The sequence below is a fragment of the Calypte anna genome, chromosome 2 (genome assembly GCF_003957555.1).
Source record: "Calypte anna isolate BGI_N300 chromosome 2, bCalAnn1_v1.p, whole genome shotgun sequence".
Taxonomy (NCBI): Eukaryota; Metazoa; Chordata; class Aves; order Apodiformes; family Trochilidae; genus Calypte; species Calypte anna.
Window position 1 is genome coordinate 132,855,924 of NC_044245.1, and position 22,664 is coordinate 132,878,587.

General features: G+C 35.2%; 1 protein-coding gene across 6 annotated transcripts in view; it reads left to right on the forward strand.

Annotated features, from left to right (window-relative positions):
* OXR1 (oxidation resistance 1) overlaps nt 1-22,664 on the forward strand; it is a 251,858-nt gene that overhangs the window by 200,640 nt on the left and 28,554 nt on the right. For all 6 annotated transcript variants that reach the window (XM_030445954.1, XM_030445950.1, XM_030445951.1 and 3 more), the window contains 5 exons: nt 3,729-3,881; nt 7,557-7,741; nt 11,081-11,865; nt 15,728-15,896; nt 19,035-19,197. In XM_030445954.1, the coding sequence (XP_030301814.1) occupies nt 3,729-3,881; nt 7,557-7,741; nt 11,081-11,865; nt 15,728-15,896; nt 19,035-19,197 (1,455 nt within the window). The remainder of the gene's footprint in view (nt 1-3,728; nt 3,882-7,556; nt 7,742-11,080; nt 11,866-15,727; nt 15,897-19,034; nt 19,198-22,664) is intronic.

Here is a 22,664-nt window from a genome sequence, read left to right on the forward strand (position 1 = left end):
ACTAGTACAAATCAGAGCTTTGTTTACAGTGCACTAAATCTGATGTCAGAAAAATACCTTATCCTTGCTTTTGTGCAGGTTTTTTTGTGGTTTTTTGGGGGGGGTTGTTTGTTTTTTGGTTTTGGTGGGTTTTTTCTGTATTCTTGCATTTTCTATATGTTTGCTTACATTTGATAGATAAGGGAGGGTCATAGTGTTACCATGCCTGTAATTTTATTTGAAAATTTTTTTGACTGTGTGCACATAGCAGAGATAAAAGCTTTAAAGTGTAGAAGAAATAAACTAGATCAAAATACTTTAAAAATTAAAATCTTCATATGCAAATTTTAAATTTTAATTTAATTTAAATTAAATTAAACAGTTCAATGGTAGCAATAACTCAAGTGTTAAATTTCATTTACTGGCACTTCTTATATATTTGTAGAACTTTTTCTGTGCATCTCATTACATGCAGATCACTACAAGCATCTCTTAAATGCTTCAGGGAAAGTCAAAGGAGTAGTGTGACAATATATAATGTAGTGCTTATTGAAGTTGCTGATGTAATGAGGGAAGTCATTTTCCTAGGTACAACTGGTCAAAAGAAAGGAAAGAACAGGAATCACTAGCATTGTTAGTGTGGCCTCTGTGTTTGGCTTTGTGTTTCAACCTCTCTCCAGCAACAAAAACCACACTCAGCTTCTGTTTGGGCAGTTAAGGCTGCAGGGCTTTGTTTTTCACCATAGTACCAGTTTTCCATATTTTCCTTTCCTCACTTTGCTGATTTCCATCCTTATGAATGAGAGAAATACTAACATACGTTCTCTGGTGGGTTGTATTGATGTATCTCATCTCTGACTCTCCTTCAATTTTGACTCTAGATTTGCACTTTAGGCACATTTCAAGGTAAAGAGGATATGTTACTCTGCATGTGTTAGGATCATCTCTCTGTTCTACAATCTTTGGAATTAATGACTTTGTGCTAGAAATTTAATGACTTCCATCTGAACCTTTCATGAGGCAAAGTATGAGCTGTGATATGCCATATTCTTTTGTTTCTGTTTTATCAAACATTGGAGTAGCTTAATACAACCAACCATGTGGTGAAATAAAAACCAGCATGTGGCTGATATGAGACCTGCATGATCTTAAGGTTTTTTGCATTGCTACACTTAATCTGAGATATCAATGTGTGTTTCAGTTTGTTAGTGTCAGTTCGGATGTGTGAACTCAGCTTAGATTTTTAAGCCTTTCTTATGCTGCTGGGCTTTGTGCATTAGACTGCTGAATGAGAAAACCCTTCACATGTTTGAGAAGATCAAGTAGGCTTTGCTACTGATATTAAAAAAAAAATGTGTAGTCACAAGGCTGTCATTAAATTTGAAAGTCTGACATGACTATTGTTCCTATGTTGGCAAGATGAATGAGAAATAGCTGATTTATTGACAGTTGATTTTGGATATCAGCTGAAGAATCTTGCTGCTTGCTAAGTTATATGCATCACAAAGGTGGCCATATAATTTTTTAGGACAAAGGTGTATATAGGAGAAATGATATCCAGGAAGTTTGCTTCTTAATGACCTTTGTTGTTTTGTTTGCTTTCTAACTAAAAATGAAAGATGCAGATGAAGGCTGCAGTAGTTTCAGAGAGATGATGAGATGAAAAAAAATTATGCATGTTCCCTGATATGATTAAAAGCATTTAGCTGCAATCTGTAATAATGAATAGAACTGAACAGAAAAAGAGAAAACCAAGGGGAACATAGAAGTTAACTTTAAAAAAAAAATTAATGTTCTGTTAGTTACTATAGATAGCAATTGTGTATGAAATGGAAGTCTTTAAATGTTGTTTAAGCTCCACAACAGGGTTGCTGTGAGTATAAGATAGGCTTCACTGCAGTTGGTCTAGTATATATGTAGAGCTTTTATTTGAAAACAATTTTTTCACAGTCTGTTCACTATTTTATTGGATCTACTGTTAGACAACAAGGTAGGTAACTCTTCCTGTTACCTACCCCAGTAAATTAATGAAGGAAATCCTCTGGAAGTTACATCCAGGAATATGAAAGACAAAGATGGTTGAGAACAAATAGCCAGGGTGAGTTTACCAAGGATATATCATGCCTGACCAAAGGATTGCTTTCTCTGATGAGATGACTGGCTCGGCAGATGAGGGAAGAGCAATGCATGTTACTTAATTTGATTAGAGGCAGGCCCTTGACACTGTCTCAAAGTAGCCTTGTTACAGTACTGAGGAAATGTGAACTGAATGGGTGGACCTTAAAAATAGGTTGGAAAAACAGACAGGATCTTTGGGCTCAAAGGGGCTTAGCATTTATGTGTGTAGTTGGTTATTTTTTATTTGTTTTCTGTGATGATGGGCAGCTACAAATCCTTGAGGGCCCCTATTGAGGTTAATATTGTTTATAATCTCCCCATTAGAGACCCGAATGGTGAGACAGAGGAGAGACCATGTTGTCAGCAAGCTTGAGGCTGGAAAGCAGCAAAAAAATAGGTAGAACAGTCATCAAAGTGGAGGGAAGGGCAAGGGCTTCTCATTAGAGGGACATCAGGGGCCTGGAGAGTTGAAGTAAGAGAAACCTTGTCAAATTCAACAACAGCAAGGTCTACCTGGGAGAGAAAGACCCTCATATGACAGTGCGGAGTGAGGATTTGTCTAGCTGCATGGCAGCTTTGCAGGAAAAGACTTAAGGGCCAAGGAAAGGTTGTGGCTAGTGCCCTAGTGGAAGTGTTGAACAATTTGCCCTTGTGATGGTGAAGTCTAATCCCATGCCAGGTGAAAGATAAAAGAGGAATATCAAAAGAGTAAGGAAAAGTTACTACCCTGTCTGGGGGGCTTGTGAAGCTGCTTTTGTGTTGTGTCTATTTCTGACACCTCCAGTACAGGAAAGATTGACATGCTGGAGGGATTCTAGTGGAGGATCAATAAGGTTATCAGGAAATGGAAACATGAGGAAAGAGGTTTGGCCAAGAGCTGGGTTATTTTGTAGTCTGAAGAGCAAGTTCTACTGGACAACCTGATTTCTGTGTTGTACTACCTAATAGACAAGTTAGAAGGAAAAGGATCAGGTTCTTCAGAAGTTTATAGTAAAACAGTGGCAGCAACAGCAACAAGAAAGTGCACAAGGGGTCCTGGTTAAGTAACAGGAAAATAGTTTTCATGGTGAGGGTGCTTAGACACTGGAGCAGGGTTCTTGGAGATGCTGTGGAATCATCAGCCTTGGAGACTTGAACCTCAACTGGAAAGACCATCAGCAGCTTGATCTAATGTAGGTAGGCTCAGGTCTGCTTTGAACACAGAGTTGAACTATCTGGCCTTCTAACATAAAGTGGTGTATAATATTATTGGAGGAAAACAGAAGACAAGTAATAGTACTTCTGTTGAGGTTGGAAAATAGTCCTTTCTACTAACTTCTGCTCAAATTTTGCATGTGTCAGTGTATCAGATGGTTTCTGTATGTGTGTTCTGATCATTATTTTGTTGTTTATTCCCAGGTTAATTCTCAATCTTTGCCCACTTGCATTTCCCGTCATGGAGCTGTGCTTCATTATTTCTATGCACTGTCAGATCAAAGCAGCCCTTTAAACTGCAGTGGATTTGGAACTCTATTTTTACATTTGCTTTCATGTCAAAGAAAACAAAAATTACACAACAGAAAATCTCTGAAAGTTAATACTGAGAAGGGCAAATTGCTAAATTCCTTGGGTTTTTTTATATTCCCTTTTAGGATCCAGATGGAGTCCAACGGAAGGAGTCAGCTGCTTCCCCAGCACATCCATGTGTTCGTCCTACCAGAGTGGTATCATCCACTTCCGAAGAGGAGGAAGCGTTTACAGAGAAGTTTCTAAAAATTAATTGCAAATACATCACTAATGGCAAGGTAATTAAACATTCAGGTTTTACTGTTACTGTATGGTATGAAAACATTAAACCATAAACATACAGTAAAACTTAAATACGGATAAGTAGATGGTCATTATGTGTATGTCTATATAAGTATTTTTTTTATTAACTATTTCCTTCAGATCTCCAGACCACTTGTTTCTTAGACATGATGTGACCAGTCAATACACAGTTAACTTTTGGCCAGCTTTTCTGTAGCAATACTCATAAGTGATTCTCTTTCTTTTGAGGACATGAGGTTTGTTCCTTGTGTTAGTATCTCTTGTAAGTAATTCTGTTTGTGGAAGGTGGTGAAGAAGGTGCCTTAAACTTTAAAGAAACATGTTGTAGGGTTGCATCACTTACATTTTTCTAAAGCAGAACAGGGAGCAGAATTGAGCTCTGATTCTGTAAACAAATGCTTTTGGGTACAGTTGGTAGAAATCTTGTGGGTTTTTTTTTTTTTGGAAGCTGTAGTGACTGTTCTCTCAGTAGTGCCATTGCACAAATGCCTCCAAGTTAGAGGCACTTCAGTTCCATTTAGCTCATTAAGTATGAGAGTCTTGCACGGGTTTTTAGGGGCCTAAATAACTTCAAAAGACTTTACCTAATCAAACTGTATTGCTCTCGCACCCCATGGAAAAATTATTATTAAATGCTTTAATGATGAAAAATCATGTCTTTATTCAAGCTGAATGACTATAAAGAAACTCAAAGTACTTGTAGTACTTCCTCCTTCACCTGCAGTTTGGGTATGTATGTACAAGTGCTGCTAATTCTGTTGCTCATCAAATTCTTAGAAATTCTTAGTAATCTGTTAGAAACTGCATTTTTAAAATTTTTTGCTGATGGAAGGATTTCAAATCTATGTATGTCTGTACTTGAAATTTTTTGACAGCACATGTGTATCAACAAAAGCTGTGGTAGAAAGAAGTTGGTGAGACAAGTACAGGAAAACCTTTGTTGCTTTGTTCTGTTTCACAGCTTGTGTTTTAGGTTGATCCTAAACAACTCATTATTTTGTGGGTTAAATTCTTTGATGCAGAGAGATTGAGAAGTTTGAGCCTCTGTTAGAAATTGTCTGTACTGGAAAAATACAATCTAGAGATAAAATTTGTGCTTTAATTCCTCATCAGAAAATCATGGGAAGTGTTCACAGGATCTGTCTTTGACATGAACCTTTACAGCCTTCAAAGCTGTAAAGCTCCAAAAGCTTCAAGAATTCTTGTTTCTGAGTAGCTGTCATCCCACTAACAGCCTGTACTTGAGGAGGTGGGTGGGGAGAGAAATGAATGCTAATTTTCTCAGATTTGAGAACCACATTTCATAAATTTAGCATGTAATTTAGCCTTGGTGTCACATGTGGTAGGAATGTCCTCTGGAATGTCATTTTATCCTCTCCTTATCACATTTCCTGATGATGCATGATGATAAACCTTCAAAGGTTTTCTGGAGAAAGCTTAAGATTCATCCTCTGCTTCCCATCTGGAAGTGATTCCTGGTTAACTGTATGTAGAGCCGAAGTCTCAGTTATCATTGCGACTGATGCTCATAAACTAAAATCTAGTGAAAGCCTATTTATAAATGTGCTTAGTTTCACATAAGCACTTGCATGAAGGTGAGACTGTCTTGTTTCCTATTTTTCAAGTCTGTTTATTCTGGATGTTGGTTTTAGTCACAACTGTGACTTACTGGACAAGCACACAGGAATTCTGTGATGCTGTCTGAAACCTGGAAACATTTTGCTCTCTGAGTGGTTATGTCTGCAGTTAGAGGCAGATTGTTGAGCACAGTTAGTAACAGGATGGTGTGAATACACCAAATTGTGGTCAGATAATAAATCATTATAACCGTTATGCTGCAGACAGATACCTTAATTCAGGTCTTGAAAAACTAATAGAATTCCCCTTCGATGTGTGCCTATTAGTGAAAGAACTCAGATTTAGAAATTATGCTTTTTTCTTTTACATTAAGTACTAAACAATAGTATTTTTTTAAAGAGAGAAGCAGTTGTGCTTCTGAGTAGGCTCACTGACTTTTGAAGTCATGTTAAATTTGTTTTTTAGACTACAGTGGATAAAACCAAATGTACACTTCTGTTGACATTCTTCTTCTTGGAGTTCCTTTTTGTGTGTTTGAAGTTTATTTTCACAATTCAATGCTGGGAAAGATATGTCTGTGACAGTTTTATTTCAGTGTCTCAAACACCTTGGAATTAAGTAACTATGTTCTGCTGACTTTCAAGTATTTAGCATGTGCTTTGTACTCTAAAAGACATGTAAAACTAGGTGCTCAACAGCTAAGAGGACTTAAGAACAGATACTTTAGCTGCTTTTGAGACTAATGTAATTTTTCTGTAGTAGTGATACCATTGGTATTAACACTACTTTGTTTCTTTTTGGTTGTATTTGATTGGGGTTTTTTTTAATTGTTTTTTAGAACTTGTAGTTTTTCAGCTTTCTGTATGGCATCTTTGTTTTTTTACTGTGAAGGTTATCAACCATCACAGTGCTGGAAGCAAATTGGGAAGGATTGTAGTTGTATATCATGCTGTGCTGATGTGTCATCATAAAACAAAACTGAAACAATACACAAGGTTTGTAAGCTGGATATGTATTCAGTTCCTGATAAGCCTCAGCAGCACATGCAACAACTCTTACAATTCTTGCACAGAAGTTTTTAATTCCTTTTGAAATTTTAAAATTCCTTAGGATTCAAGAACTGCAACTCAGTTAGTTGCAGTTAGTTTTACAGTTAGTTAGTTTTAAAACTGATAAAACAGTTAGTTTTATCAGACTGCTTAAAGCTAGAATAGACTCCAGTTCAGAATTGCAGCTTCCAAACTATATGGTCATAACAGTTTAGCAAATTTCCCTGGCAATCAGCTGGTGTTGGTGTTTGCATGTGTTTCTAACACACATACACACACACATAAAAGTCAAAAAAACCCCAGTTCAACGTATTGTAAATTAGCTTTGTACCTGTATTGCTTAAGAACCCTGTAGCTCATAGTATAGTACCTACTTGAATGCATGTGCTGCAGCACTCTAATTGGGATTAAATCTATCCAAAACTGCATCTTGATGCAACTGCATCTTTAAAAATCTTTAAAATTTTTAGTTTAGTTTCATTCTATACCTGTATTTGGCCAGTCAACATATCCATTACTCTACAATGACTTGTGTTGAGTATGAATGTTGCTTTTGTGTGAAGGGAATGAAGAAACATGACAGGTTTTTTTGTAAGATCTTTATGTTCTTTAAATATACAGTGAGAAGAATTAATTCGAGTAAGATTTTAGGCGATGCATGAAAATTTTGTGTAGAACTAGCAGTAAGCCCTGTGGTTATCTGGGCAGGGTGTATCTTTACCCTTGAGGACTTGCCTATCATATCCTTTATTGTAGAAGGATTTCTGGTTTTGTACTTAGCCCAGCTGTTAAGTAGTTGTGAGAAATAAAACTGTTTTCTTAAAGTAGGTGGCATTAATTTGCTTCTTCAGAAAAATAGTTGTATTTCCACATAGCTACAGAACACAAGAATCTGTTTGAAGTTGCTTAAATATAAATATGCTTTGAAAAAAAAAACCAAACAATTTTTTTTCCTAAAAATAGTGGTGAGTAAACTGAAACACGCAGGAGAAAATTTACCCCTTCTTTTCCCTCTCATTTTAGGGTACAGTCAATGGTGTGCTGCTAGTGACGCCAAATAATATAATGTTTGATCCTCATAAAATGGATCCTCTGGTCCAAGAGAATGGCTGTGAAGAGTATGGCATCATGTGTCCAATGGAAGAAGTGATGTCAGCTGCTCTGTATAAGGAAATTGTGGACAGCAAAATTAAGGAATCATTAACCATGTAAGATAGAATAATATTTATAAAAGTTTGAGTAAATATGAACTGTAGTCATATTGCTAACCATACAAAACTAGCAAAGTCACATTCTCTTCCATTCTTTTCCTTTCTTAAAGACATCAAAGATTAGCTTTGGAAGACCCTTGAAAACTTGGTTTACCTTAAGTTCTCATGTTCTATATACTATATCAAATAAATCTCCTTCTATATATATGGCTTCTTATTTCCTCCAATAGTTTCTTCTAAAAATTGGTGTGTAGCCATAGGTACCACGCCACTTTCTCTGCCCCTTCCCCTTTATGAAGACAGTAAAAGATATGTTTCATTCTTCAGCAACTGAAAAAATGATGTAAAGAATAGAAGAGTCCAGCTGCAAACACGTTAGATTAAAATCTTTATTGTTTACTGTTTTCCACTTTCTTCTCAATCTTTTTTTTTTGCTCTGGTAAGTGGTTGTAAAACTAATTTTCTGAGATTTTTGCATCTTTTTATGGGATTAGTGGTATATTTTATAGTCTTTTGGCTAGGGAAAGAACTGCATTTTTTACTTTGGGTGTAGCCTTTTTGATGTGAGCAGAGTGACTTTGCATCTGTGAGATTCAATCACTGGTGTTTAGTGTGGGGGGCATTTAAAGCTGACTTTAAACAGCATTGAGAAAAAATCTATTTTGTCTGTTGCGTAATTTTTACACTGTCCTCAGAAACAGGATAAATTCTAACATTAAAGAAAAAAAGGCTTAAAAAAATGAAAGAAATCGCGCCACCTGTACTTTAAGGTAAAAAGCAGAAATTTGCAGACTGCCTTCACCATCTAACTGCAGGGAAGTGGATTCATTTAAAGAAGGTAGAGTTGTGTGTATGTATGAGAGATCAAAGCTGGTTTTGAAGCCATTTTATATAAGGTATAAAGATACTTAGTAACTCTGAAAAATGTTTTAATATTTTTTTGTGGGCAGTATGCTAAATATATCTATCTTCAATATCTGGACACACAGAAGAAATAACTTATACCATTTTTATACTCCGCTTCTGGAGACACCTGGTAGTAAACTTGCATGGTCTTGTTTGCTGCCTGAAGTTGTGTGTTTCTTGAAAGAGCACCCAATGTACATGTTACTGTAGTAGTATTTTGGGCCCTTTTGATGTAGATTGATGCCTTCAGCATGATTACTTTCTGGAAGCTTATTTTCCAGATCAGGTTACTTGGAGTTCCTACTTCAATGTGTAGTACAAGTTAATGAAATTATGAAAAGTAGATTACTCTTTTTTTATCTACCTGTGTGAATCATAATATGCAGTTGCAAAGCAGGTTTCTCTTCTAATATTGAATTTCTGAATGACTTAGTGTTGATGTACAAGTTTACCTTTCATGCCCTGTTGATTTTTGTGTTCTTGTAGCATATGCATTTTCTGGTTTGTTTATAATATGAACCCTTAGAGAATGAAAACATGTGTAATGAGAAAACATCACACTGTGCCTTGTATGTCCATTTGATTTATCCTTCTTGGCAACTTTATGAACTATTACATAGAACACTAACTTTAGTTAGTGTTTTCTTTAGTCCCATCACTTCTCTGCTTTAACCTCTTCCAAATTTGAGGCACGTTTTTAAGTTTTTCATGAAAATGAAATTCAAATTTCTTAAGTCTGTAAGTAGTACAGCTACAGCTAGATTTTGCAAGACCTTTGGGCTTCAAGGTATTTCAAATTGTCTGTATTTTTTCTGACTATTCCACTGTCACAATTAACCTCTACTCCTCTCCCAGTTTTGCCAACTGTCAAACCTGTTTAAACCTGGAAAAAAAAATCTGAATACTGAAAGTATGATTATTGATATAATGCAAACTTGATCACAAAACTGATATATTTTTTTGTTCTTAAAACTGAAAATTGATGTTGCATGGCTTATATATACACAAGTCACAATCTATGCTGAAAAAAACCCCAAAGCATCAGAAAACACGGATTTTTCATGGCTTTCATGAACCTCACGTTGTGCATGTCCCAAAGCAGCCATTACCAACATAATGCTGTAAAATTAAGGGAATGGCACAGTCTGGACCACCAGGGTGATAATTCCTAAACTCTGATCACATGCTTTGTAAGCAAAATTACAAAATCAACAGAAGTGTAGTATCAGCTTTGTGTTAATACTTGGATAAGAGGGTGCATATGCTTTGCAGTTACTCTGAATTTTAGTCTTGTCTCAGTAATGTACGAGTAAGATGACCTCATTAATTACAACTTTTATAGAAATATTGAGGGGATTCAACCTCTAAGATGTGAGGTTAAGTGTGTGACCATTTGAAACTAGATAATGAAAGATGTAAAGCGGTTGTGGTAGCAAGGTAACTGGTATGGAGTATTCTAGTTACAGATATGTTTAAAAATGAGAAATCTTTTATGAAGCTTATGTACTGCTTAAGGGTTTTTTTGACAACGCTGGGAAAGCTTTTGTCCCCTTGCCTCTTCTAAAACTGGTAGAATTTATGGTTAGCTTATTTTTAAAGCAGATTTGAATAAAATTAAATAATAAATTAATAAATATATTTAATAATTAATTAATAAAATAATTGGGAAATAAGTTGTTTTTTATACTTGTTTTTTTTTTCTTAAACTGTTTAAGAACATTTGATGTCTGATATTTAGCCAAGGAGTTTGAGTTTTATTTTGCCTCACAGTGGTGTCCTCAAAGTTAAATACGTGACTGGTGGAGACACTAAATCTCTGTTAGGCAAATGCCTAACATGGGTGAATGGTAATATCTACCTTGATGGTTCCTGTTGTTCCACATTGACAAATTTAGGTAGTTAAAGTTAGGCCAGATAATTTCTGCCATTCATATTTTAGCAGCGAGATAGATGTCAGCTTTGTAATACGGTGGGATAGATCCCAATAGTACTGGCCCTTTTGGTAAACAAACCTTAAATAATTTTGGAGTATGACTGCCTCTAGAGTTTATGGTTCTGTATAGCTTTTTGGTGGTTTTCCTGTGTTTTTTTAATTTTGCTTTAAACATCTCAATCTTGTTGGTTCCATAGGAGAGCTTCTATCTGCAAAAGTATTGTCTTGAAGCTGGGAAGTTCTATCTATTTCATATTAGCAAATGATCTGCCTTAAGCTTACCATTACAAGAACATGTTTTATGGTTGTTTCTTATTATTGATGCTCTGGATTAAGTTTTGGTTTTCATGGTTTTCCTGTTTGTTTTGGGGTTTTGTTTTTTGGGGTTTTTTTAAGAGCACTTTTAACTTTTTATTTAGCATTAAACAGAACTTCACAAAGAAAAGAGCTTGACAGAAAAAGCACCTGCTATAGTATTATTTTCATTTGTTTAACAGAGATCTGGATCAGCTGTCTGTAAGGGAACTTTGCCATTCCAAGAAAGCTGCAAAGAGCAATACAGATGAAATGGATTCCAAGATTCAGGATATAGGCAATGACAGTGCTAGCACTGCCCCAAGGAGCACAGAAGAGTCTCTTTCAGAAGATGTCTTCACCGAATCAGAACTTTCTCCAATACGTGAGGAACTTGTTTCCTCAGATGAGCTTCGACAAGACAAATCTTCTGGAGCATCATCAGAGTCTGTCCAAACAATAAACCAGACTAGTGCTGAATGTTTAACAATCATTTCCGACTCAAATGAAGCTGCTAATGACTTAAAACCCAGTTCCGAAATGGTTGTAAATGTTAAACAGATTGGTACCCACAGCTTGGATTCAGAAAGTGCTGAAATAACTGTAAAGGGGGCACAAGAACCTAGTGAAAATACTGCAGATGTCCTCCAGCAGTCTTTGCAAGGATCTTCACGTGGTAGTGAGGAGCATGACAAAGAGGAAGAAGTAGGACACAAACTAGGAAAAGAACCAGAAGGAGAGATTAAGACAGGAGAGGAATGTCCATGTTTTGAAGATACCACAGAATGTCAAAAGAAAGAGACAACTGGCAAAGGAAAAGTGGTGAGAGAGCGAACTCAGGACTCGGAGACAGAAGTTGAGGAACTCCGTGAACTCTGGAAGACCCACACTATGCAACAAACCAAACAACAAAGAGAAAACATGCAACAGGATTCACAAAAAGGAATTTGTCAGAAAAATGTGGCTGCAGGAGATGGGCAATCAGAAGGTGAGTCAGTATTTTTGCTCTAGCCTGCAGGTTTACAATGTATCTTGCTTCAGCTCATGAGAATTTTTGTTAGTTTTCATTCTTTAGAACTCATCTCCTCATAAATTACTTGTATTTGTCATTGGTTTGAAGATACACTGAAGTTATACCTTACATAAACCAGTAGGGAATGTGTTGCTCAGGAAGCTAAAAACATTAATACTTTTGTTACTGTCATTCTTCTTTATTGAAATTATAGTTACTCATATTAAGACACAGTATCTTTGTAACGAAGATCTAAATTAACCTGTAAAATCAGACCAAGGATGCATTGGTCACTATACAGCTCAAAATTAGAATGCTTCCTTAGCATTCAACTGGCTGTCACTTCAGTTTTGATCCCAGTGTATGCGTGTATGAATGAATTTGAGGGGGTGAGTTTCATCTTATTTATGTAGTGTCTACCCTGTGGTTAAGGTTCATGGTGTGAACCAAAAACACTGGGGTAATAATACTGTTTGGTAATTTTAGCACTTTGATTTACTTGCGTGTTGTCCTACTTTTGTAATGAGGCAAGCAAGGTTGAGCATATAAAAAGGTTATGTCAAGATAAATAAGAGCTAGATGGTAAGAAACCAATGCTATGACTATGGGGAATAGCTAAGTTTATTTCTTGACCGTTTATTCCTCTGCTAAGATCAAACCATAGGATTATTAGTTGCAAGTTATACTGATAGTCCACTGAAACTACTCAATTTTATTTTTAAAAATTACTTTTTTAGTTAATTTAAAGATGGTTTTGTATGCATTTGATTTTGCATTTTGAAAAATTCGTCATTTTCTGATGCCTTTCCACCTTAGTAATGGAGATAAACTAGTTGTTTTAATCCTGCAATACTTTGTGGATTGGAAAGAAAAATGTATATTTAATACCTGCCACAAGCTAATAGATTATAGTTGAAGTACAGTTGAAGCTCAAATTGTTAATGATTAGGAGTGGAAATTGTATTGAATAGAGATGCATATTCTTCAGCTGACAGGAATTCATCTTACACTTCAGAATCTGATGGGATAGTTTTGTTTTGTTTTTTTTTAATATATCATCCTCTTATGGAAGTAAATTAATTTTGAAATCTGAAGCAGCTTAATAGTTACATCATTCTGTGATAAGTTTGGCTTTTATACCTTAAATATTAGTGGGAACCCTCCAGTAAAAATGCCAGATAGAAGTAGTTGCTGGTTGTGACTTGTGAGAAATGGTAGTGTTTTTTACAACAATTGTTGCTTTTCTTACCATTGAATAGTACTTGTAATTCACTTGTATTGGATGCTTTAGTTTTGGTGGTTTTCTAAAAGATTGCATCATTGAGAGACACTGCAAGTTTTTCATGCAGGAGGATCTGTACAGCTATAGATTACATAGATATAAAAGCAAAAATGGTGCTGACTAGAAACTTCTGCCCATGGTGCTACAGCATCACTGTAGGTTGTGGGGGTACAGCAAAGAGGATAATAACTTTAAAAATGAAATATGAAGTTTACTATTTGGAGATTTGTGCCAATGACTTCAGTCCCACTTTCATTGGAATTATTGTTTCTTATTCTTGTGTGTTCTAGTAGCAGAATGCAAATAAAACAATAAATTATTAATTAATATTTCTCAGTCTAAATAGAATTGGTGAAGCTTCTCTTGACTTTATCTACAGGCAAGTTTAAATAGAGCTGAGGTAAAAGCACAGCTCTATTGCTTCAGTCTTCAAGTTCGCTGAGGTATGACAGGTCTGTTATCAGACAGGTCACTAAAAAAACCACGAGGTTGTGAGGAAATTGAAACTCTGTAAGCTCTAGCTAATATCCTGCCTATCAAGCTGAAACTCTGAAGTAGTCATACTATGAATTACCTAAAATAGGTCTCTATGTCCTGCATATAGCAAGGACTTTGACTTTCTTCGCTCTTGGGGAAGTTTTTAGCAGCTAGGTTTTTGGGAACTACCATTTGTTGATCTTCACAAAAGTCAGATTTTTTTGAGTTTGGAGTTAATAACTTGTTCATTCTGATTGTTGCAACAGGTGATGCAATGCAAGTCAATAGTGTTGAGTAGTCTAGAATAGCTGAAAAGGCCTCCAATGGAATGTCTTTTTTTTGATTATTATTACCCAGATTCTTATATTCTCTTCTGTGTTTACAGATGCTTATGTTAACCACTGGACTGAAATAAAAGCTAGATGTAGTTGATAATACTGGTTTATAGTTTTGTGTGTGTATAAACAAACTGAAATCTCATTAAAGGTAATATGTCTATTTGCTGCTTAGTTAGCTGGATATTGGCCAAGGTTGCAGGGGGAAAGAAAGCATGATGCACAATAGCTACTACAAAAATATTTTTTGCTCATGAATTCTGTATTAATTATTTTTTTTCAAGTGTATTGGAGAACACACCAAAGCAAAGAGCATCTTAAATTGGTGTTCTGAGGTTTGGAGACAAGGCTAAGTTGTTCTCGTACTCTCTGCTAGCTGGAATTATATCTCATTCATTTTTCCTTTTAAAGTTATGGGGCAAATCCTGTTTCAGTGTTTAGATGTTAGTTCTAGACTGCTGTATCTGAAGGGCCAAAATCCCAAGTATCAAATAATTTTAAGAATACTTCTCTTAACACCACCACAAATTCATGTTCTAGTCCTATATAATAGATTTTGTTGTTGTTGTTAATTTTGAGTTCTTACTTGTTTTGTGCATTGTTTTTTTTTAACTGACAATTTACCTCTCAGCTTATTAATTTTTAAAATACTTCCAAAATGTTCATATTATGGATATTTTGCAGTAATGTATACTGCGGGTATAAGTCTAACATTGTAACTAAAAGTTAGGTGATGTACATTTAAGTACTTACTGAAAACATTCTGTGGAACAATGCTGTTCTAAATTTTATTGTGAAAATGTGAACAATAGCAAACATATATAGCATATATAGCAATAAATAGCAAACATATAATAGATATGTTTATAAATCAAGGTGGTGATGTCCTTATTAAACAAGGACACTGATGAAGAACTTTAGCTGTAAAGAAGAAAATGAGTGTCAGAGAGAATTTGAATGTACCTGTATGTGATGCCAGAGGTAGGCTAGGTCTCTCCATAGCTGACCACAGGAACTCCTAGATTTACCTTTTCCTTTTTTTCTTTAAAAAGTCTCCTGTGGATGGAGCATATGCTCTAGAATTTGGGCAAGTAAGCTAGCAAAGAAAAACAGTTTTGAAAAGGCTTCTTCCTTTACTGTCCTCTTACTTGACAATGCAGACCTTGAGGATAATCATTTTAGCAGTTCAAGTAAATATGCTACTGGAGGGAAAATCCCTTTCAGCAACATCCAGCATGCTTTATCACAAAGTGGTATTTGTACCTGTGAAGTGTTTTACATAGCTACCAAAATTTATCTCAGTCCTCTGTTAGTAGTGCCAGAAGTTTTCTTTTTTAAAATAAAAAGTAACTAAGGAACAATTTTGACATATGTGAATCAGGCCTAAGTACTTAACACCTTATCTTTACATGTAAATAGGGCATCTCTTTACCTCACAATGGCAGGGGTGCCTGATTTAGTGTTGAGGAATAAGCATGAAGAAAACCTACTGAAATACTTCCCAGCATGGCTGAAGGACTGTCAAAATATTATCTAAAGTTAGAAGCAGAAAAGAATGTTAGAATTACTCAAAAGTGTTGTACCCTGTAGTTAATTCTGCTGGTGCAATTTTCCTAACAAAAAAAGGCCAGGGTAATACTAATGTGTGCTACCCATACATCCTACATACCTGTATTGCCTAATTGACTTATAATTTTAAGGTCTTTTCTGCATTGTGGACAGCTTGCTTTTTCTTCACTAATAGGTTCTTCTCTTACTAAAGAAAGAAGACGACATCGATCTCACAAGTTTCTGTGTCTCAGGGTTGGAAAAGCTATGAGAAAAACATTTGTTTCACAAGCAAGTGCATCAATGCAACAGTATGCACAGAGGGATAAAAAACACGAGTACTGGTTTGCTGTTCCACAAGAAAGGTAAGATTGATACAGACTGTAACAACACTTTTCAGTAGGTCCTTGAGCTTTTTTCTGCAACATGCAAAATTTTTCAGTGACTTTGTCTGTAAAGGAGCACAAGAAAGGGTCAGCAACTGAGGGTATTGATGATTGGCTTGGAATACTGGAATACCTCATTACTATACATAAGGTTTATTAATGTATTTGAGTTATTTTCAGGTTCAGCCAATAATTTTTTCATAGTATTTTTTAGATTTGTGTTTATAGCAAATGAGTAATGAAAGAAATGTCTGCTGAAGGAAGTAAGTTCTGTAACAAAGTTTTAATGTCATTATATGTGCTTCCCAGTACTTGGAACCTTTTAAAGTTTCTCTCCACTTCCTAAAGCTCTGAGTTCAGAAGAGCTAGCTGGGCTTCTTTTATTTATGTAACACAAAACATTTTCAGGAAGCAACTGAAGTGTATCTACTGGAAAATGTCTAAATTTGTTGCAGTGATTCAAAGACATGAGATGCCTATGCCTCACTCACTGGTGAAGTCTTGTCTTAAATAATCTGAACTGCTAGAAAACTGGTTTATTTTCAAGTTGAATGTGATTTTGGGGGATACTGGGGATTATTATAACCTTGTCAGAAGAGGGGGGGGTTAGAAGAGAAACAACAACAAAAACCAATCAGCTATCATCTTGCATAAATACCTACACACAATGTTCAAGTCACTTTTTCATCTTTTCTTTTGAGCTGAATGGCATAGAATGTCCACTTGGGGCACTGCAGTTGAGGACAGATATGGATCAATTGGAGAGAGTCCAGAGGAAAACAGCAAGACTAATTAATGCCTAGAAAGTGTAACATATAAAGAAAATTAGAAGTAAGTGGGGTTCTTTAATCTAAAGAAGAAGAGGTTGATTACCAACATAAAATCATTTCATACTTAAAAATTGGCTACAACAAGAAAGGCAGTAGTCATTTTTTGTCATGTCCACTGTGAATGAAGATGTGTAATAGACTGAAATTATGTGAAAATATTTGAGTTTTCCAACAGGGAGAATTGAGTCTCTTCTAGCATATCACTAACCTGCTTTGTAATATCACCCCTATGACCTCTGGGTGGGGGAGATTAAAGGGTTTCTTGAGACAAATGTCTGTCACATAGATTCCAGTGTAGCTAATCTTGTCTGCTCCAAGTGGCCTCTTGTGGTTACATTCAACTCGTATTTTCTTGTTCTACTCATGTATTGCATTTCAAAACAGATAAATGGTTCACATATGGCAGTCAATGATGGCTCTTTCTTTCAAATTTTAATGTGGAAGAGCAAATAATTAAGTTCAGCATAAAACATAATATATCACCTATTTCAGAAAAAATGGTTCCTAGTTTATAGTCTCTATTTCATCTCCTTGGAAGTCACTACACCTACAAAGGGTTTCTCTAACTGAACAGGGAATTAGTAATCTGTTCTTTATCCATCCAATGCATATCCTATGTTTTTGTACACAAAGTCACATAAGATGTTAATGAGGTGTTTGTTTTTTAATTCAGTATTAATCTTGCTGAGTGCCACTCCATATTGATCAAAATACTTAGTGTCACTTTACAAAATACTTAGTTGTCTTTGTTACCTATTTTTAAGAAAGAAAAAAGCAACCTCACAACCTAGGTATGTAGCAAAGAAGAAAGTAGGTATCTGACAATCCTGCTTTATTTCAGTGCTCTTAATGTTAAGTGAACCAGTCTGCAAAGGAGAGCTTTAGTTGTTTAAACATCAGGCTTTATTTAGTTTTTTTTAATGATGTAGTAATAAAAAATTTCAAGATCTTAAAAAATCGGGATTATTTTTAAAATTTCCCTACATGCAAGACTTTAAAATTCACACCTTGTTCAGTTTGTGAGGAGTCTGCAGCTTCATTTTTGGCATTGTCTTAGAACTTATCTAGTTTTATGCATATTTTTTTTTTCACTTGCATCAGTATTATCCTGGAACCTTAATTTTGTCATTTCTTAAACCACTGACTCTATACAGAGAATATTGTTATATACCTGTGTTCTGTACCCTTTTAGACATAAAACCTAATTTTCATGTGCTTCTGAGAGACTCTACAGCTTTGTATCTGTTGCTGTTCTTGCAGTCCTTGGTTTTGCAGGAATTTACTAAAGAGAGGGAGGGAATCCAAATACTGTTCTTCATGCTAATCCCTTATGCAGATTCACTGTAGCAAATATCTCAGAACACAGACAGGCATAAGGAAAATTCAGGCTCTTGGTAATCAGAGCCATAAAGCTCTGGCTCTGAACCTGTCTTTTTCATAATAAAGAGAGATTGGTGAATTCATTGCATATTCTTTTTCTAAATGCTCCATCTGTGCACCTTCAGGATATGCTTAAACAGTGTAGACTTATATCCATTAGAGTTGAAAATAACTTCCTTCAGGGATTTGGGGCTCTTTATTCTACCAGACTGCAGAATCATGCCATTTGTGGATAGTATCTTAAAATGACATTACTTGGAATCTTTGTACTTCAACTACTTTAACTGTAGTAGTGGAACATAGTTTCTGAGATAAATATTTATGTTTGTGTGTATATATGAGTGTACATTTATACACACACACATGCACACTTAAAGCCCCTACGTCCTCATATTTTGTAATTCACATTGTATAATTTTGGTTTCAGGTCTTGGGAGTGCTCAGTTCTTCAGGGATTGAGGAAACAGATATGCAGATATTTTAAAATTCCAATTTTGTCTATGTTTTATGTAACTTTTTCAATTAAAAAAATAGTGTGGTTTTTTTTTTCTCTGAAACTTATTTCAGTTGTAAACAGGAGTTTCCAAGGGGACAAAAGTGGCTGAAGGAGCGTACTTGTTTATGAAAACATAATTAATTAATTACCAGCTTGTTTTCTCTTTTTCCTCTGGTGTCAACTTCATATTATTAGGAAACAATCAAAACAAAGCAAAAGCTGCTAACTGCTAGCTATTTTAAAATATGTCTCTGATATCTAATAAAACATGAAACAGTAAGTATTTTCATTTTAACCTTAACTATTTCATAATTATTAGACATGACTCAAAAGATCACAAACTTACCATTTTCTTTTCTCTTTTTTTTTTTTTTTTTTTTTTTTTTCTGTATCATTACTTGATTTCTTTAGGACAGATCACTTGTATGTATTCTTTATCCAATGGAGTCCAGAGATATATGCAGAAGATACTGGGGAGTCTCTTCGGGAACCTGGATTTATAGTCGTAAAAAAGAAGGAAGAGCCTGAAACTAGTGAAGAATCTGCTACTGAAGATGCTGCTAAAGAGTGGGAGGTAAGGAAGAACAGTGTCAAAGATTATTTTTTTCAAATACTTAAAAAGGAATATAGTTAAAATAGCATGAAATACTTTTGAATAAGGAAAACATTAAAGTAGTGTGCTTTATTAATTTGCTTACTATGATCATGACTTCAATTTATGCCATCTGAATGCTTTAACATCAGTTCAGGGCAACATTTCACAGTTAAAGTCATTTTCATATGGAGCAACTTGTAACTTTCAGAGTTGAGAGGACTGTGTACAGAAAAGAAATTGCAGCTTTGAAGCTGACTTAGTTTTCAGTCCAGTAAACTGACAGTTTTCTGATATTAGTCTTGTGTGTAGAATGTTGAATGCTTATGGGTAAGTCTCAAACAGAGATAAGACAGAAAAAAGGAATATTAATCTATTAATGACATGTTTTTTTCCAATAGTCCATTCATTACCTGTAACTTCTTTTGCATTAAAATGCTGTTGCATGGATTTTAATAATATTCTGTAATATACTGTAACTGGAATTAACTTTTTAATAAAAAAACATGTTTCTTTCATGTGAATCTGTGTCCACTGTGTTTCTATGGACACATCTTTACATGTATACATGGTTTTGTTTTGTAGTGTACATACAGTTAAAGCACTTGTAGTCTCATGCATTCAAGTGTCAGTCAAAAGTTTGATTCTTGTCACGTATATTGTAGAAGTATCCCATCAGCACTGTTTAACTTGAGTCTCAGGACAGCAATTGAAGTCTTGGACTGTAAGGATCCTTCCTTTTTCTCCCCCACCCCTTGCCCTGCTCCCCAGTGGCACATGTTGAAATTAAGGAAATTTATTCTTCTGTTCCATGTAGATTGTAAAAGAAATTTTAAGAATTGCAATAGTGTAAATGAAGGTGATAGTTTTCTTAGCTCCAAAACTTAGAATCATAGTACAACTTCAAACTTTTCCCATAATTAGCTGAAGTATTAGGCTGTAGTTACAAGACAATATCCCTACAGATGAGTGAGTTTTGCATGGAGCATTTTTGCTTTGAGACATAGAAGTTAGTATCATAAAAGCATGTCTTTTGAATCCTCATCTTTTCAGCATATATATATATTACTTGAGTATTTTTACCAACAATGTATCTTGGTGTTGACCCTTGCTCAAAGCCTTAGTGTTTGAAGTTTTAAAGCTTGACTTTGTAGAACACAGAGACCAGTGGCAAGTGATAAATATTATGGTTTAAGGCACTAATGTCTCTTTTTCAGTGGCCTCTTCAGTGACTTTGAACCTTAATATAATTACAGAATAATTTCCATTGAATTTTTTTCCTTAGGATTAGATGTTGTAAATGTATAGGGCTTATTTCTGAATATAGTAGAGGCAGTTCTTTTCCTACACCTATTAGAAGTTATTTACTGTGAGCTATTTGCTAAGAAATGAGGTCCTGCTGTAAACCTGTGTTTATATCTCCTCTGGAAACAATTGTAGACAACTTATTTGAAGAGTATGGTTCTTTTTGTTTTAAAATTATGTTCAGTTTGGGTCTTAAGATTGTCAAATAATAATATTCTGGATTTAAAGCTAGTGTGATTATTAAGAACTTTTTTTACGAGAAGGTGTTATACAAGAAATAAGCTAATATGTTCTGTGCATTTTAACTTTTAACAGTAATGTGACTTCTTGTAGCTGACATCAAGCAGAAATCTGAAAGCTGATAAAACTTTTTAATCAGAAATGCCTTGACAGTACCAGATGGTTCAGCCTGTCATAATATTCAACTGCATTTTACTGGCTTTCAACATATATGCTAGAAAGTATCAGTATGTAAAGGGAATTGTGGCTGTTGTTGTCGTACCCATTATTCCCATTGAATTTCAGTCATTATTTTCAATCAATATACTTCCTCCCATTAACCCAACAAGCTTTTCCTCTGTCAGCTCTTGATCCAGATATAATCTGAGTTAAACCGTGACACAGGTGAACAGTATCATTGAAACCTTTTTGTGGGTATTGGGATGAAAAACAGGCTGCCTTCTTCAGAGCACCATGATGGGAAAAACTCTGGGTGGAAGGGAAATGGAAATCAAAATCTTGATGTACAAATCCATCATAAAGTACTATGGGTCTACTGAAAGAGAAAACTAGTGAAGGAGCATTCTTTCCCAAGAAGTGTTCTCTCTGCTGTCATTGTACAGTATCTTAAAACTGGAATAACAGGGAATGGGTTACTCAGGTTGTGGTGCCTGAGACAGCTTTGCTAGTCCAGTGGTAAAACATTCAGCTGCAGGTTTTTTATCCAGAGACTTTAAGGAAATACTGTGGGGTTTTGGTTTTTTGTTTTGTTTGTTGTTTTGGTTTTGATTTGTTTGTTGTTGTTTTTTAAAGGAGTTAAGGGAAAAGGAAGGAAGCAAAAGCAAAGCACAGTAACCTATGAAATAAATAGTAGAGGTTGTTTTATAAGTTTATTAAATGGATCAATGAATAGAACTGAACTTACTCTGAACTTAGTCTAATTTTTCATCTGCTGATGCTTTCTCCTACTACCTGTATACAGGTGTGTATCTGCTTCCTATCAGCAGAATTTCCCTGAAGAAATCCAGTAGGTGTAACCTCAACTGATTTAGTAGCAAATAGATCAAGACTCCTGCTTTCATAATAAACGCTAGTTTGATCAAATAGTGCACTTTATCAAGTGTCAAAATAATTTAAATCCAGGCAATCATTTAGCTGACTCATGTATTATATGCTGCACACTTAATAAATAATTGAATTACTAGAAGTAAGTATGAACCTACTACTATTTAACATTACCATCAGTATAGCCTCGTAATTCCTGTTGCTGCCATTGTTCCTCAATATCTGACTTCCTTAGAGACCTTTGCCTGTCCCACTGGCAAAGCTCTCTGGAAAGGGTACTTCACCTAAGATCAGTCCATGCTAAAGACTTGTCTCTGGTGTTGACTAGAAATTGATAGGCAAGAGGGTTTTTTATATGTTGTGTAAGAAATGAAACTGTGCTACAAGTTTCTTGGTGTTAGCCCCATCTCATTTTCTCTAGTATCTTTTTTACCTTATTATACTTACACTAATGGGCATACACGAAGGAAGCGACTATCTTGGATTTGTGTCTTGTTTTTATGTGGGTTCTTTTTAATCATCTATACTGAGCTTTGGTGGAGCAGGGGAAGGGGTTTATTATGTTTTGTGGATTTTTTTGTTTACTTAGTGTAAGTTCAAGTGCTAATGGATTTCTTTATCTATTAGCATAAATAATACTGTTTAGAAACCTATGTGTTTATTAGCAAATGCTTTTTCCAAAGAGTATTGTGTACTTGCACCTAAACATGGTGACAATTTCTATTGTGCATTGCCTCAGAAACAACTTCTGTCAGTTCTTTTTGGTCTAACATTGCTTCCTATTAAGTTCAAGTTTTGTATGTAGTGAAGTGTGTAGAAATTTATTACGTAGTGCTAGGGTGTCTGCTGTTAGCTGCTGA